Source organism: Schistocerca cancellata, chromosome 5 (assembly GCF_023864275.1).
Source record: "Schistocerca cancellata isolate TAMUIC-IGC-003103 chromosome 5, iqSchCanc2.1, whole genome shotgun sequence".
Taxonomy (NCBI): domain Eukaryota; kingdom Metazoa; phylum Arthropoda; class Insecta; order Orthoptera; family Acrididae; genus Schistocerca; species Schistocerca cancellata.
Window position 1 is genome coordinate 491,443,355 of NC_064630.1, and position 19,002 is coordinate 491,462,356.

General features: G+C 45.1%; 1 protein-coding gene across 1 annotated transcript in view; it reads right to left on the reverse strand.

Moving 5' to 3' along the window:
• Positions 1 to 19,002, reverse strand: part of LOC126188620 (venom carboxylesterase-6-like) — a 134,246-nt gene that overhangs the window by 54,062 nt on the left and 61,182 nt on the right. The window contains exon 5 of the mRNA XM_049930222.1: positions 8,711 to 8,916. Coding sequence (XP_049786179.1) covers positions 8,711 to 8,916 — 206 coding nt within the window. The remainder of the gene's footprint in view (positions 1 to 8,710; positions 8,917 to 19,002) is intronic.

The window sequence follows — 19,002 nt, forward strand, 5'->3', positions numbered from 1 at the left end:
GGAAAAAATAATCGATGAAACGAACATCACTGAGGTGTTTGCTACAATACGTAACTAGCGTAAATTGGAAAAAGTAACTTTTTCCACGAGCACTTTACCGATGAAATAGGAAAACAAGTTCATAATGTTATTTCTCTGTTCTTTTTTTTGTGTTCGCCGTAAGGTAATCTGGGTATGAGTAGTTACAGGTAGATGGTCAGTATGCTGTCCGAACTAACAGCAGATTTCTCTCTCTTATTTTCTTTCTGTGACGAATTTATAATTCCTGCTAGTGTTATCAAATATTTCACTCATCTATCATTTCTATTATCCGTTTCCGTAGTTGTGTGGTCCGCGTACAAGACTGCCATGCATAGGATGCGGGTTCAATCCCCGGTACGATCAAGGATTTCTTCATGGTCGTAGACGTGTGCGGGGTGCTCCCAGTTTCATGATGTTAACTGAGGAGCAACTTGAATGAGAGGTAGCGGCTCCACAGAGGTAAAAGCCAACAAATCGACAGAAAGAGGGGAGTGTTGACCACATGCCCCTCCAACCGCATCAAAATGACGCCACAAGGCAAAGTATGTACCATCCTCCCATGATGTACTTTGGGTTTGAGCGTATAATGCGAGAGTACTAACTGTCCTCACCTTATTTCCACTCACAATAGTTAGACGGAACACGATATCTGGTATAAATTTTATTCTAATAAACTTTACAATGTGCACAGGCAGAGCGCCAACTGAGGCTCCTGGCTTAGCTGAGAGACATGCACGACCGTCCGCTACGGCGTCTCCAAGCTACCTTCTCGGCCGTTACAACTATGGTCATCTAACCTGCGCGCACAAAGGACCTAGTAGATCGACTTCTGCACGTAGGTTGCAAGGTCTTCCGACAGCGAGCAGACTATACTGGACAATCTGACCTGTCTAGTTTGGGAGCTGCCGCTAGGTGGCAGCTGGGGTGAGTTGCAGGGTCCAAACATACTCCCACTCTAAAATGAGTCTTCTCATTTTACAAACAACAATAATTTTAACAAACAACAAATCCAAAAAAGGAAAACAATAAAAACATAACCAGACACAATATCAATGCACTTAATACATGAATACACCAACATTTGGGATGCCCACACCACCAAAACGCCACTGTCACACTGCCTGAGAAACACGACGGGTACCAACATGTAGGACACAAAACAATAAAGTATTAATATCATACTGCATAAAGACATGAAAATCAGTACTAACAGCAGTCAGTCCACAAGAAACCATCCACAGCTTCTCAGCTGATCTTATGAATTAAGAGGTTATTCCTGAAATGGAAATTTGGCAGTGAGCCTGTATCATGTACCATTACACAGATCTGAGAGAACACTTAACTGTTGGCAACAAAGCTTTTCCAATGACCAGGACTACGCTGCAGCCAACAGAGAACTATTGTGGAGTCCGTCCACAAATGAATGTCGTTACCATTTATGATGTCTAAGGCACTGGCCACCTTGCGAATGAGTCGGGCAAGAAGCAAAGCACTACGTAATTCCAGTCGTAGAAGAGACTGTTGTTTTACAGAGGCAACACGATATTTGGCGGCAGCTAATGAGACTAACACATTGTTATTGTGAAGAACACATCTGACATCTCGGTGTACGATCACAAACTGCCGTAAATCGAGGGCCTCTTCCTCACGCCTCCCCCTCCCCTCCACCCTCCCTCTATCCACTTATTGGAGGGATATATGCTTTTTCAAATGACCAGCTGCTCAGCCAAATGCCTCGTGGCACGTGCTGGCCGTTTTCTACATAAGGCTTCCCGCTCCGCCGTTTTTCTGCAACCCGTCTGCGGCCACTGGCCCGATCAGGCCCTCTGCGAACACTCGAAATACGCGGCATGCCTTGAGGCGACGGTCTAGGCAACACAAAATGGAAATATAGTAGCACAACCACGACCACCCGAAGAATTCTCCAGATGGATTTTTTCAAAAGTTGGCTGCTTGCAAAACAGGAAGCTCCTTCCGCCTAAAGCGACTGCATCCTCACTCCGCAATGTCTTCAGTACAAAGAGCTTCAGTGAGCACGCTGCTAGATAGTAAGCTACTCATACAATAAAGAGCGATGCCGGCATTCCTCAGAACAAACACATGATTAATGAGCGCTAGCCCGACCGCGGGTTGTTTGTCTAAAGGAAGAGCCGCGGCCTTTTACGGAAATCGCCCACACGCCGTTCTGAGCACTGGGCTGTAGAAAACACAATCGCGACGATAATAAATGTCCTCTTTCCACGAAAGTAGACACAGCCCATTTTATTTTAGTTTTATGAACACAATCGGTATAGTTTTTACATTCAACTGCAGGATACAATTCGCATGCTGCTATTTAGCGACAGCCAGCGAAGTGCACTGCCAGTGATCACAGACGATCACGTGTGTATTACAGACATTTCACAAACGTGAAATAACATTAGAGAATACAATTTTTCACGCCATTAGCTCGCTTGCAACGAAGAAAAAACACATTCATTTTACATTCCACAACAGCAATCTATAATTCAAGGGGATGCAGCTGTCTGTACACTGTGGCAGCTCCCGTTTTACCAATGCAATGCTATATCAAACTAGCATTTACGAAACAAATCGTCAGAGCATGTCTCGCCCTGTGTAGGTGGGAGACTGAAATTTTGTTAAAAGATATCACCGCAACGAAAAAAAAGGAAAAAGTAATTCCTGTCAAGAATCATTCCATTGTGTTCTAGCCATCTCCTCTACCCACCAGGTGGCACGTCATTGATAACAATTTGATGTTGTTGTTGTGGTCTTCACTCCAGAGACTGGTTTGATGCAGCTGTCCATGCTACTCTATACTGTGCAAGCTGCATCTCCGAGTAACTACTGCAACCTACATCCTTCTGAATCTGCTTAGTGTATTCATCTCTTGGTCTCCCTCTACGATTTTTACCCTCCACGCTTCCCTCCATCACTAAATTGGTGATCCATTCATGCCGCAGAACGTGTCCTAATGACCGATCCCTTCTTCTAGTCAAGTTGTGCCACAAATTCCTCCTATCCTTGATTCTATTCAGTACCTCCTCATTAGTTACGTGATCTACTCATCTTCAGCAGTCTTCTGCAGCACCACATTTCGAAAGCTTCTAATCTCTTCTTGTCTAAACTATTTATCGTCCATGTTTCACATCCATACATGGCTACACTCTATACAAATACTTTTAGAAAAGACTACCTGACACTTAAATCTATACTCGATATTAACAAATTTCTCTTCTTCAGAAACGCTTTTCTTGCCATTGCTAGTCTACATTTTATATACTCTCTACTAACACAATCGTAAGTTCTTTTGCTCCCCAAATAGTAGAACTCATCTACTACTTTAAGTGTCTCATTTCCTACTCTAATTCCCTTAGCATCACCTGGTTTAATTAGATTATAATCGATTTTCCTCTTTTTGCTTTTGCTGATGTTCATCTTATATCCGCCTTTTCAAGACACTGTCCATTCCATTCAACTGCTCGTCCAGGTCCTCTGCTGTCTCTGACAGAATTACAACGTCATCGGCGAACCTCAAGGTTTTCATTTCTTCTCCATGGATTTTAATTCCTACTTCAAATTTTTCTTTTCTTTCCTTTAGTGATTACTCAATATACATATTGAATAGCATCGGGGATAGGCTACAACCCCGTCTCACTCCCTTACCAACCGCTGCTTCCCTTTCATGCCCCTCGATTCTTGTAACTGCCATCTGGTTCTTGTACAAATTGTAAATAGCCTTTCGCTCTGTGTATATGACCCCTACCACCTTCAGAATTTGAAAGTGAGTGTTCCAGTCAATCTTGTCAAAAGCTTTCTCTAAGTCTACAAATGCTAGAAACGTAGGTTTGCTTTTCCTTAACCTATCTTCTGAGGTAAGTCGTAAGGTCAGTATTGCCTCATGTGTTCCAAAATTTCTAAGGAATGCGAACTGATCTTCCCAAGGTCGGCTTCTACCAGTTTTTGCATGTGTCTGTATAGAATTCGCGTAAGTATTTTGCAGCCGCGGTTTATTAAACTGATAGTTCGGTTTGATAGGCTAAATAATTAAATTGATCATGAGAGTCAGTTTGCATGGTGAGTAATTTTTTTTTTTTTTTCAGTAGCCGGATTACACTCACTGGGTAGGTCAAGAGGGAATTCGTGGAGGGAAGATGATGTTCTTTTCGAGAAACACTATTGAGAACCGACGTCAGAAGCAGACCGTCGAGGGATTCTATACTCCACACCACACATTTTGCGACAAGAAAGGAAACAATGCATTTGTTTATGAAGGAATAATACAGGAATGCTCTTGTGTGATTAATAGTCTGTTAGGTATGCTCCTCCTACAGTACAGATGATGAAACATTACACTAGTCTGTGTAAGCGATTTCGATCATGAGACACCTGTTCGAATGAACCAATACCTGTATACTTAATAGGATCGCGACATATGGTCAGTACCAGAAAGCAGATTGTATCTGTTTCAGATATATCAGAAGACAGGGACTTGGAAAATCTTATCGAGTTCTCTAACGGATGACGTTAGTGGGGTTTTTATAGTTTGTGGATTTTCTCTGTTGAATGGTTCAAATTTGGGTGATAGACATGAATGCACCCTGAGAGACGCAGATGTCCTTCGGACTGCAGTACCTGTATGTAGTTTGGAGATGTGTAGCAATGCAGCAGCAAAATCCTTGACCTTCCCCCATGCCAAGTGTGATGTGGAGTCTTCCTAATTTTCCCAACAAGAAACACCACCATAAATACTCGTACTATCTTCTCCGCTACATCGTGTTGCAGGGAACAGCTTCGTTTGGCGCTGGCCTTACACATTGCACACGGTTGTACACGCTTGGTGAAGCTACGACAGCATGTTCCAATTTCCATCGAGTGGTCAAAACGTGGTCCTGTCGCAGTAACATAGCTCATCCTGTCTCTCCACGAGATTCAGATGGTCTTATAGCGTTCTCTGACTTTCGTCAGGTCCGAGTTAAATTGGAACGACCGCATGGACGAAGCTGCAGGAATGGCGGGGCAGAGAAGGAGCAGTTACAAGATGCAGAGGGACTGTCTAAAAAACAGCACTCGAGTTTTAGCTGTATGGGATCCTTAGCAGATAGGTTCAAAAAAAGGTGACTTGTTTCGAGATATGAGAGTGGCATGAAAATGATTCACCAGTGGCTTAATTATTAAAAGATATCTCTACAAGATCCACTGCAAGTATATGGTAGAATGGACAGACTTGATTCCAAATCACAGACAACATTTCTACCAGAAAGCATAATGCTTTCAGCGTCTAGTGTGTGCCTGTAGACTCAAGACCGCTTTTTATGCAGGGTGACGGTAACATAGTCGCTACGATCATGTTTTTTATTAGCACGGACCTTACGCAAAAGTATGGTGTGGGGTGTAGAACCCCTCTGCGGTCAGCTTCAAATGTCGTTTCTCAATAATGTTCCTCAAAAAGAACATCGTCTTCCCTCCACGGATTCCCATCTGACCTACCTGTTGAGTGTAATCCGGCTTATTCGCCATGCAAACTGACTCTCATGATCAATTTAATTACTTAGCCTATCAAATTGATATCAATGACGAGCCGCTCTGTGGGTAGAGGAGATGCCTTGGGCACCACGGAATGATTCTTGACAGGCATTGCTTTTTTCTTTCTTTTGTTGTGGCGATATCTTTCAACAAAATTTCAATTTCCCACCTACACAAATTGATATCAATGACGAGCCGCCCTGTGGGTAGAGGAGATGGCTTGGGCACCATGGAATGATTCTTGACAGGCATTGCTTTTTTCTTTCTTTTGTTGTGGCGATATCTTTCAACAAAATTTCAATTTCCCACCTACACAAGGTGAGACATGCTCTGACGATTTGTTTCGTATTTGCTAGTATGATATAGCATTGCATTGGTCAAAATGGGAGCTGCCACAGTATGCAAAACAGCTACATCCTCTCGAATTATAGCGTGTTGTTGAACGTAAAATAAATGTATTTTTTTTCTTACATGAGAGCTAATGGCGTGAAAGATTGTATTCCCTAATGTTATTTCACGTGTGTGAAATGTTTATAACACACACATGATCATCTCTGATTGGCGGCGATACAGTTTGCTGGATGTCGCAAAATAATGAAATGCGAATTGTTTCCTGGAATTGAATGTAAAAACTATACCGATTTTGCTCATAAAACTAAAAGAAAACGGACTGTGGCTATTTTCGTGGAGAGAGAACATTTACTGTCGTTGCGATTGTGTTTTCTATAGTCCAGTGTGCAGGACAGCTTGTGGGAGAGTTCTGTAAGAAGCCACGGCTCTCCCTTTAGACAAACAGCCAGCTTTCGGGATAGCCCTCATTTATCACAGTTTTGTTCTGAGGGATGCCAGCGCCGCTCTCGGTTGCATGTGTAGCTGACCGCCTGGCAGCGTGCTCGCTGCAGCGCTTTCTACTGAAGACACACAGTGTGAGGATGTGGTCACTTTAGGCGGAAGCAGCCGACTTTTGAAAAAAATCCGTCTGGAGCGTTCCCCGGATGGGCAGGGTTGTGCTACTAAATTTCCATTTTGTGTTGTCTAGACCGTCGCCTCGTGGCATGCTGCGTATGGCAAGTGACCTCAAAGTGTAATATACTTCTTAAACTCCTCTCTGTCCACACCAGCATCACGTCAGTTGAACATATTTCCTACTGAAAAGAATAGAGATAGTACCTTACATCCCAGCCTTTTTTCCCGCCAGCTTGTAGGTGGACAGTAAAGTTTGAGTGTTTGTGCCACTGGTTTCGAGTGGTATTGCAAAATGTTTTCCCAAAAGGATAACACCAGTTGAATGTCAATTTTTCAGTTGTATTGGAATTTTATTCCGTCCTTGCGTATCGCTACGCATTTAGTTGTATAATTAGGCCCAATATTTGTGATTAATTATGTGATTAGGATCGAACTTTGTGTCAGGTTCCCGACCAAAATAAGTGAAGGACACTAACCTAACCTTCCTCTCTTGCATCTGGACAGTTTCCATGTGTTGTGGGGTGCACTTCGGCTTTCCATCCAGTAGAACCAAAGTTAGAATCCCAGAAAGGGCACAGCCATTCTTAATTTCCCCTCAATTCCAAATGCTTCTGATGGTATAGTTGTTATCACGAAGAAACTGTTAGCTCGATGTGCGGGTGCGTTGTCTTGGTGAAACAGCACACGCGCAGCCCTTCCCGGACGTTTTTGTTGCAGTGCAGGAAGGAATTTGTTCTTCAAAACATTTTCGTAGGATGCGCCTGTTACCGTAGTGCCCTTTGGAACGCAATGGGTAAGGATTACGCCCTCGCTGTCCCAGAACATGGACACCATCATTTTTTCAGCACTGGCGGTTACCCGAAATTTTTTTGGTGGCGGTGAATCTCTGTGCTTCCATTGAGCTGACTGGCGATTTGTTTCTGGATTGAAAAATGGCATCCACGTCTCATCCATTGTCACAACAGACGAAAAGAAAGTCCCATTCATGCTGTCGTTGCTCGTCAACATTGCTTGGCAACATGCCACACGAGCAGCCATGTGGTCGCCCGTCAGCATTCGTGGCACCCACCTGGATGACACTTTTCGCATTTTCAGGTCGTCATGCAGGATTGTGTGCACAGAACCCACAGAAAATGCCAACTCTGGAGGCGATCTGTTCAACAGTCATTCGGCGATCCCCCAAAACAATTCTCTCCACTTTCTCGATCATGTCGTCAGACCGGCTTGTGCGAGCCCGAGGTTGTTTCGGTTTGTTGTCACACGATGTTCTGCCTTCATTAAACTGTCGCACCCACGAACGCACTTTCGACACATCCATAACTCCATCACCACATGTCTCCTTCAACTGTCGATGAATTTCAATTGGTTTCACACCACGCAAATTCAGAAAACGAATGATTGCACGCTGTTCAAGTAAGGAAACGTCGCCATTTTAAGTATTTAAAACCGTTCTCATTCTCGCCGCTGGCGGTAATATTCCATCTGCCACACGGTTCTGCCATCTCTGTGACGTATTGACAATGAACGCGGCCTCATTTTAAAACAATGCGCATGTTTCTATCTCTTTCCAGTCCGGAGAAAAAAAATCGGAGGCCTTAGAACTTGAATGCACCTCGTATAGTGTTGTCCTTTTAAGTTTCTGTTTTACCATTGTGCCTTGCAGTGTATTCATAATTTAGTCTGGGCGTTAATGACCACTGTAGCTGTGCGCCGTAAAACCACAAAATAACTAGTACAAGTCTTTCTATTTCTCGGTTTGCGCCTAGAGGAAGATGACGTGAAATGATTAGGAGAACGCAAACACCTAGTCGCGAAGAGAAGCAATTCTGCGACCCGGCTAAGAATCGAATCCGGGACCCCGCGATCTAGAGGCCACGACGCTAACTACTAGACAGTGATCTGCGGCAGTTGGGAGCTGTAAAAGATGAAGATGACGATGATGATGATGATCCTTTGTTCCAAGAGTGCTTTGAAAGTCTTCCAGAGAACGCTGGGCAGTTTCTCTGAAATCTGCAAAATAGGAGAGAGTTACCGGGAGAACTGAAGCTATGGGAGAGAGCAGCGACTCGTGGTTGGATAGCTCAACAGGTAAGAGGAGTGCCAGTCCGCACAATTATAATGTGTGAGGCAATCTCGAAGGGAAATTATCGGCGAGTGGCGAAAGCCGGGCGTCACGTGGCGGCCGCGCTGCACTTACGAGTACTTTGGCGGCCTTCCGGACCAGGTACTTGGCGCGCTTCTTGGAGAGGCACTGCCGCAGCCCCTGACCGTCGTGCAGCTGCTCCGGAGGACACTCCACCAGCTCGCCCAGCCGGAAGGCGCGCCGCCGCGCCTCCGCCGTCGACACGTGCGCCCAGGGGCTCAGCGCCGTCCCGGACAGCGAGACAGAGCGCGCGAACTTGCCTGCAACAGCGCGGGACGCTCTTCAGCGCAACGGGAGAGTACCGCAAACCCTCAAGGGAGTACACTACTGGCCATTAAAATTGCTACACCACGAAGATGACGTGCTACAGACGTGAAATTTAACCGACAGGAAGAAGATGCTGTGATGTGCAAATGATTAGCTTTTCACAGCATTCACACAAGGTTGGCGCCGGTGGTGACACCTATAACGTTCTGACACGAGGAAAGTTTCTAACCGATTTCTCATACACAAACAGCAGCTGACGGGCGTTGCCTGGTGAAACGTTGTTGTGATGCCTCGTGTAAGGAGGAGAAATGCGAACCATCACGTTTCCGACTTTGATAAAGGTCGGATTGTAGCCTATCGCGATTGCGGTTTATCGTATTGCGACATTGCTGCTCGCGTTGGTCGAGATCCAATGACTGTTAGCAGAATATGGAATCGGTGAGTTCACGAGGGTAATACGGAAGCCGTGCTGGATCCCAACGGCCTCGTATCACTAGCAGTCGAGATGACAGGCATCTTATCCACATGGCTGTAGCGGATCGTACAGCCATGTTTCGATCCCTGAGTCAACAGATGGGGACGTTATCAAGGTAACAAACCATCTGCACGAACAGTTCGATGGCGTTTGCAGCAGCATGGACTATCAGCTCGAGACCATGGCTGCAGTTACCCTTGACGCTGCATCACATGGTGTAGTCAACGACGAACCTGGGTGCACGAATGGCAAAACGTCATTTTTTCAAATGAATCCAGGTTCTGTTTACATCATCGTGATGGTCGCATCCGTGTTTGGCGACATAGCGGTGAACGCACATTGGAAGCGAGTATTCGTCATCGCCATCCTGGCGTATCACCCGGCCTGATGGTGTTGGATGCCATTGATTACACGTCTCGGTCACCTCTTGTTCGCACTGACGGCACTTTGAACAGTGGAGGTTACATTTCAGATGTGTTACGACCCGTGGCTCTACCCTTCATTCGATCCCTGCGAAACCCTACATTTCAGCAGGATAATGCACGACCGCATGTTTCAGGTCCTGTACGGCCCTTTCTGGATACAGAAAATGTTCGACTGCTGCCCTGGCCAACACATTCTCCAGATCTCTCACCAAATGAAAACGTCTGGTCAATGGTGACCGACCAACTGCCTCGTCACAATACGCCAGTCACTACTCTTGGTGAACTGTGGTATCGTGTTGAAGCTACACGGGCAGCTGTAACTGTACACGACATCCAAGCTCTGTTTTACTCAATGCCCAGGCGTACCAAGGCCATTATTACGGCCAGAGGTGATTGTTCTGGGTACTGATTTCTCAGGATCTATGCACCCAAATTGCGTGAAAATGTAATCACATGTCAGTTCTAGTATAATATATTTGTCCAATGAATACCCGTTTATCATTTTGTTATAGCAACTTTAATGGCCAGTAGTGTAAAAACGTCTGAACAAAACCATTAAAATGAAACTGAGGTTTGCAAATACAGGATGTTTTGATACACTCTATATTCCGATATAAAATTGTTAATTTTGGCTTTATGTCATTTTATATTAAATTATTACCATTCTTACGATTGGTGGTCAATGACCTGCTTACGTCTTTGAACGCATAGCGCCACTTACTTGGATCGTGTGATCTACATGTAACGTTTTTTAATGTTCCGTTTATTATTTCACTAAAATAGCTCATTACACTTTATTCCCATGTGTGCTGATGTACCACTTTCTTTATTTTGTCATTGTATGTAATTTATTCAAAAATGGTTCAAATGGCTCTGAGCACTATGGGACTCAACTTCTGAGACTTAACATCTATGGTCATCAGTCCCCTAGAACTTAGAACTAGTTAAACCTAACTAACCTAAGGACATCACACACATCAATGCCCGAGACAGGATTTGAAACTGCGACCGTAGGGGTCTCGCGGTTCCAGACTGCAGCGCCTAGAACCGCAGATTGCTCTACTGCTGCCCAAAACAACGGCGGACCAAGGGAAGTTCAAATATCAGCTCGTGCACTGCTTGAAGATGGCACGTTGCTTCCAGCACTCTCGCTCATGTCAACAGCAACTTATTCAACAATCTGTGGCGCAACTGGTCCTCAGCCTGTCCTATGAGCAGCACCCAAACCGCCAGTTAATTCGAACATCCGAATCGTGAAACTTCTTGGCAGATTAAAACTGTGTACCGGACCGAGACTCTTACTCGGGACCTTTGCCTTTCGCGGGAAAGTGTTCTACCAACGGAGCTACCCAAGCACGACTCACGACCCGCCCTCATAGCTTCAATTCTGCCAGTACCTCGTCTCCTATCTTCCAAACTTCACAGAAGCTAATCTGCCAGGAAGTTTCATATCAGCGCACACTCCGCTGCAGAGTGAAAATCTCATTCCGAATCATGTTTTTCAGTCCGGGGGAGGAACGAGGACTTGAGAGAATCCCTTTAACGTGTCGATACTCGCGAAGATCAGGAGCACTATTGTTGTTCTTTTGGTAAGACAGCTTTACGAGTAAAGCCCTGCTCATCTTCTCCAGACCCTTGTTGACTGTCTTTCAACCGTAATGTACACGAAGCTTGTGTTTCTACCGCTCGTTGCCGTACAGTAGCCGGTTGATGTGGCCGAGAGGTTCTAGGTGCTTCAGTCTGGAACCGCGCGACCGCTACGGTCGCAGGTTCGAATCCTGCCTCGGGCATGGACGTGAGTGGTGTGCTTAGGTTAGTTAGGTTTAAGTAGTTCTAAGTCCTAGGGGACTGATGACCTCAGATGTTAAGTCCCATAGTGCTCGGAACCATTTTGAACCGTACAGTAAATGGGCCTAACGGCAGGTCTTGACGCTAAAACTACTAACAACACAAATCCTTCAGTGCATGCCCTGAACATCATTCCTGTAAAGTTGGGTTCCCATATGGTAAATAGCTAGTTTTCCGTCTACAGTGAATCAAGTAGCGGAAGTTTAATTATAACCACATTGTACATCTGACACGGCAACAACATCTTTACCCTGCTGCCACCTGTGACAATTTTGTCTTCTTATCCCGGCTTTATGAGAACTACCTTAGTAGTTCAAATGGTGCAAATGGCTCTGAGCACTATGGGACTTAACTGCTGTGGTCATCAGCCCCTAGAACTCAGAATTACTTAAACCTAACTAACCTAAGGACATCACACACATTCATGCCTGAGGCAGGATTCGAACCTGCGACCGTAGCGGTCGCGCGGTTCCAGTCTGAAGCGCCTAGAACCGCTCGGCCACTTCGGCCGACCCTTAGTAGTCTGTCATCTCGTGTTATGTACAGAACAGGCAATGCTGTTGTCCTTGTGGTGCCTTTGCGCTTGGGTAGGTAGGAATGGACCCTGTTTGCACCTTTGTTAATTGTTTTTTAGTTATTACTACTAAAAAGATATTATGTACTTTTGTATACCAATTCGTGTGTTATATATCTATTTCAGATATCTTAAGATGGAAGTAATTCTGAAACGCTGCATTCGCACTTTGGGATCAGTGACTTTTTACTCGGCCGTGCCAGTTTAACTATAGATCTACACATATTTACTAGAATAGTCGCTAGCTTCCTACATGATTATGATCAGGAGGATATAAGATGAACATCAACAAAAGCAAAACGAGGAAAATTGAATGTAGTCGAATTAAATCGGGTGATGCTAAGGGTATTGGGCTAGGAAATAAGACGCTTAAAGTAGTAAATGAGTTTTGCTATTTGGGGAGCAAAATAACTGATGATGGTCGAAGTAGAGAGGATATAAAATGTAGACTGGCAATGGCAAGGGAAGCGTTTCTGAAGAAGAGAAATTTGCAAAAATCGAGTATAGATTTAAATGTCAGGAAGTCATTTCTGAAAGTATTTGTATGGAGTGAAGCCATGTATGGAAGTGAAACGTGGACGATAAATAGTTTAGACAAAATGTGAATAGAAGCTTTCGAAATGTGGTGCTACAGAAGGATGCTGAAGATTAGATGGGTAGATCACATGACTAATGACAAGGTATTGAATAGAATTGGGGAGAAGAGATGTTTGTGGCACAACTTGACTAGAAGAAGGGATCGGTTGGTAGGGCACGTTCTGAGGCACCAAGGAATCATCAATTTAGTATTGGAGGGCAGCGTGGAGGGTAAAAATCGTAGAGGGAGACCAAGAGATGAATACACTAAGCAGATTCAGAAGGATGTAGGTTGCAGTAGGTATTGGGAGATGAAGAAGCTTGCACAGGATAGAGTAGCATGGAGAGCTGCATCAAACCAGTCTCTGGACTGAAGACCACAACAACAACAACAACAACAGGATATAAAATGCGGAATGGATTACGAATGGTGTACGATTCTACTTATGTTCAAAACAAACAAAAACTGAAGGAAGACGTCGGCTCCCATTTTCTCTTTTACACATTCACTTACGTTTCTTTTCCAACCAATTTTACTAATACTACCAGCAATCCTACCATTTAGTACGACATTTAAGTAGTATACCAAAACTATCGAACCGTAGTCTTGGTAGAGCGCAGCTCTACTGAAAACCGTGCAGGAACTCAATGGCCCCCACACCACTAATGCCCGATAGGATAGATACACTCACTGTTCGCTCAGGCGTGCACCATTGTGCAGCCACATCACACGCCTAGCGTCATGAAGTGGGCTAGTTAGAAGCACTACCAAGGTCTGTCATCCCGTCTACCACTGTGACGGCTCAACTTGACGCTGCAGTAGAGAGAAGCGCGTCGGCAATAGTACGGTCAACAGCAACACTGGACACAGGAAAGCCACACGCCGTCTTTTCAGGTGCACAGCATCACAACAGACGTGTCATCGTAACTGCCGTCTGTGTCACGTCTGCTGTGCGGCGAGCTACCTTAATTTAAGTATTAACTGTATTTTTCTTACTTGTCACTTCTTCGTCCGTGTGTTTTTGCTTTTAGGAAGCTTTGTCGAGTGCTAGTTATAGTGTTCCATAGATTTCGTGTTTGTTTTGAATACAGTCAGAGAGAGTCCCTTTAGTCAGCCATAGTGACAGTAGTGCTAGTGTTTGTTTTCAATATAGTCTTGAGACAGGTAGTGCTATTTTCATTGTTTTCTACAAGAAGTGGCTAGCAACCACAGTTTAGTCAACAATCAACCGCCTTTAGTGAATTAGCAGTCTAGTTAAAAGTTGATTAACTCTCTACAGTAAATTGATTTCTTAGGATGAATAGGATGTGTGACTGCTGTGTACGGACGCAGGAGGAGCTGGCCACTGTTCGCGAACAGCTGAGCGTGTTGATGGCCGCGGTCAGCCGTCTTCAGGCTGCTGCCTCGGAGTGTAGCGGCAGTGGGGAGTCTGGTGCGTCGCATGGTACACCCCAGGTGTTACATGCTTCACCCACTGTCACTGCTGTCGAGACATCTTCGCGGGTACCGGGTGTGGTTGGGCTACCTTCTCCCAAAGGGGAGTGGCGGGTTCAGCGGCGTTCGCGGCGCACGAGGCGGAGGGTAAATGTGGAGGCTGGCCGTGTGGCATCGCCCGCTCTGCCTGTGAGTAGACATGTGGCCGCTCCTTCAGCAAGGTCCGAGCAAGCACACGGGGGGAGGGGTTTATTAGTTATTGGGAGCTCCAACGTTAGGCGGGTGATGGAGCCCCTTAGGGAAATAGCGGAAAGGTCGGGGAAGAAGGCCAGTGTTCACTCTGTCTGCTTGCCGGGGGGTCTCATCCGAGATGTGGAGGAGGGCCTACCGGCGAAGATAGAGACTGCAAATTGTTGCTCATGTCGGCACCAATGACTCCTGTCGTCTGGGTTCAGAGGTCATCGTCAGTTCGTACAGGCGGTTGGCGGAAATGGTGAAGGCGGAAAGCCTCGCTCGCGGGGTGGAATCAGAGCTAACTATTTGTAGTATCGTTCCCAGAACCGATCGCGGTCCTCTGGTTTGTAGCCGAGTGGAAGGCTTAAACCAGAGGCTCAGACGATTCTGCGGAGATCTGGGGTGCAAATTTCCCGACCTCCGCTATCGGGTGGAGAAATGTAGGGTCCCCCCGAATAGGTCAGGCGTGCACTACACGCCGGAAGCGGCTACAAGGGTAGCGGAGTAAGTGTGAAGTGCACATGGGGTTTTTTTAGGTTAGAGAATTCCCTCCCTAGGCCCGACAAGACGCCTCCTGAGACGCGGCAAGGTAGGACTAGGCAAAATGCAACAGGGAATAACAATATTAATGTGCTAATAGTAAACTGCAGGAGCGTCTATAGAAAGGTCCCAGAACTGCTCTCATTAATAAATGCTCACAACGCCCATATAGTACTAGGGACAGAAAGTTGGCTGAAACCAGACGTAAACAGTAATGAAATCCTAAACTCAGATTGGAATGTATGCTGCAGAGACAGGCTGGACAGTGAAGGGGGAGGCGTGTTTACAGCGATAAGAAGTGCAATAGTATCGAAGGAAATTGACGGAGATCCGAAATGTGAAATAATTTGTGTGACGGTCACTGTTGAAGCAGGCTCAGACATGGTAATTGGATGTCTCTATAGGCCCCCTGGCTCAGCAGCTGTTGTGGCTGAGCACCTGAAGGATAATTTGGAAAATATTTCGAGTAGATTTCCCCACCATGTTATAGTTCTGGGTGGAGATTTTAATTTGCCGGATATAGACTGGGAGACTCAAACGTTCATAACGGGTGGCAGGGACAAAGAATCCAGTGAAATTTTTTTAAGTGCTTTATCTGAAAACTACCTTGAGCTGTTAAACAGAGAACCGATTTGTGGCGATAGCGTATCAGACCTTCTGGTGACAAACAGCCCCGAACTATTTGAAACAGTTAACGCAGAACAGGGAATCAGCGATCATAAAGCGGTTACTGCATCGATGATTTCAGCCGTAAATAGAAATATTAAAAAAGGTAGGAAGATTTTTCTGTTTAGCAAGAGTGACAAAAAGCAGATTACAGAGTACCTGACGGCTCAAAACAAAAGTTTTGTCCCAAGTACAGATAGTGTTGAGGACCAGTGGACAAAGTTCAAAACCATCGCACAATATGCATTAGATGAGGATGTGCCGAGCAAGTTCGTAAGAGATGGAAAAGAGCCACCGTGGTACAACAACCAAGTTAGAAAACTGCTGCGGAAGCAAAGGCAACTTCACAGCAAACATAAACATAGCCAAAGCCTTGCAGACAAACAAAAATTACGTGAAGCGAAATGTAGTGTGAGGAGGGCTATGCGAGAGGCGTTCAATGAATTCGAAAGTAAAGGTCTATGTACTGACTTGGCAGAAAATCCCAAGAAATTTTGGTCTTATGTCAAAGTGGTAGGTGGATCAAAACAAAATGTCCAGACACTCTGTGACCAAAATGGTACTGAAACATAGGATGACAGACTAAAGGCCGAAATACTAAATGTCTTTTTCCAAAGCTGTTTCGCAGAGGAAGACTGCACTGTAGTTCCTTCTCTAGATTGTCGCACAGATGACAAAATGGTAGATATCGAAATAGATGACAGAGGGATAGAGAATTAAAATCGCTCAAAAGAGGAAAGGCCGCTGGACCTGATGGGACACCAGTTCAATTTTACACAGAGTACGCAAAGGAACTTGCCCCCCTTCTTGCAGCGGTGTACCGTAGGTCTCTAAAAGAGCGTAGCGTTCCAAAGGATTGGAAAAGGGCACAGGTCATCCCCGTTTCCAAGAAGGAACGTCGAACAGATGTGCAGAACTATAGACCTATATCTCTAACGTCGATCAGTTGTAGAATTTTGGAACACGTATTATGTTCGAGTATAATGACTTTTCTGGAGACTAGAAATCTACTCTGTAGGAATCAGCATGGGTTTCGAAAAAGACGGTCGTGTGAAACCCAGCTCGCGTTATTCGTCCACGAGACTCAGAGGGCCATAGACACAAGTTCACAGGTAGATGCCGTGTTTCTTGACTTCCGCAAGGCGTTCGATACAGTTCCCCACAGTCGTTTAATGAACAAAGTAAGAGCATATGGACTATCAGACCAATTGTGTGATTGGATTGAAGAGTTCCTAGATAACAGAACGCAGCATGTCATTCTCAATGGAGAGAAGTCTTCCGAAGTAAGAGTGATTTCAGGTGTGCCGCAGGGGAGTGTCATAGGACCGTTGCTATTCACAATATACATAATTGACCTTGTGGATGACATCGGAAGTTCACTGAGGCTTTTTGCAGATGATGCTGTGGTGTATCGAGAGGTTGTAACAATGGAAAATTGTACTGAAATGCAGGAGGATCTGCAGCGAATTGACGCATGGTGCAGGGAATGGCAATTCAATAAGTGTAATGTCCTCCGAATACATAGAAAGATAGATCCCTAATCATTTAGCTACAAAATAGGTCAGCAACTGGAAGCAGTTAATTCCGTAAATTATCTGGGAGTACGCATTAGGAGTGATTTAAAATGGAATGATCATATAAAGTTGATCGTCGGTAAAGCAGATACCAGACTGAGATTCATTGGAAGAATCCTAAGGAAATGCAATCCGAAAACAAAGGAAGTAGGTTACAGTACGCTTGTTCGCCCACTGCTTGAATACTGCTCAGCAGTGTGGGATCCGTACCAGATAGGGTTGATAGAAGAGATAGAGAGGATCCAACGGAGAGCAGCGCGCTTTGTTACAGGATCATTTAGTAATCGCGAAAGCATTACGGAGATGATAGATAAACTCCAGTGGAAGACTCTGCAGGAGAGACGCTCAGTATCTCGGTACGGGCTTTTGTTAAAGTTTCGAGAACATACCTTCACCGAAGAGTCAAGCAGTATATTGCTCCCTCCTACGTATATCTCGCGAAGAGACCATGAGGATAAAATCAGAGAGATTAGAGCCCACACAGAAGCATACCGACAATCCTTCTTTCCACGAACAATACGAGACTGGAACAGAAGGGAGAACCGATAGAGGTACTCAGGGTACCCTCCGCCACACACCCTCAGGTGGCTTGCGGAGTATGGATGTAGATGTAGATGTAGACGTACCCGTGTGTGGAGTTTCCGAGAAAAACGAACACTACCAGACTGCGTTGACAATGTTTACAAGGGCCGCCACCTGTTGTGATGCTGTACAGAACCATTGGATGTACAACACGGCCACCTCTGTTTCTCATAGCTGGTAATTTGGGTAACAGGCGTTACATTTCTGGCGTATTAAAACAGATGGCAGTACCCTGTTTTCGAGGTCTTCATAAGACTATCTATCAACGAGGCACCGCAAGACAGGACGTTCTGTATGGATCTATTTTTAGACAGAGGGCGTTCAGCTGTTCCCCTATCCAGCATTTCTCATCGTCTGGAAACAACTGAACATGGTCTGCCGAGTCACCAGTCACCAGCCACTAGCCACTACAGGGATAGAGTTGAGGTAGGATGGAATGACACACACTTATCTGTCATCCAAGCTCTCTTCAACTCGAAGCCAGTAGTTTAAGTCATTTTTGCTGCCAGAGGTAGTTGCTCCGTCTAAAAACATTTCGCACTCTGTATACTCTCAATTTACCTGTAAATATAAAGACACATTCTTCCTACTAATATTGTATACTCACAATAGGAAAAACATTATTTGCTGTCCTACCTGGTGTTGCAAATTTCGTGGTCAGCGGTGTATACATTTACTCACTAAAACTTTCCAAAGGGCTGTAGAGGCATCCATAAAAGCAATCTTTATTTCCGATTAGCAGTTTATTACGGCTAGAGTAATTTTGTCTAACAAATTCCATATAGCGCTTCTCTCAAAGACTCAGTCAGTTTACCTCTGTGACCCATCACTGCTCTCGCTGCTAATTGGTGAACGACATACCTCAGTAACCGTCTTTGCTGTGAAACTTTCACAGACCATAGCAGAATAGGCTAACATCTGAAAGTGCTCTGAACCTGTGCTAGGATTCACGTGGTGCACTGGGGCAACCGCAGCTATCTGTCAAGATAGGTTCTCCTTATACGTCCATATGATGATATAAGGCTATAAGGCTACTCAGCTGTGACGTGTATATCTACGCACAGGAGATGAGCAAAGTTCTAGAAGATTCTAGAGAGTTCTGAAACATACTTTCAATTCAAGAAAGTCTTGTAAATGCCTTCCTTGTCTT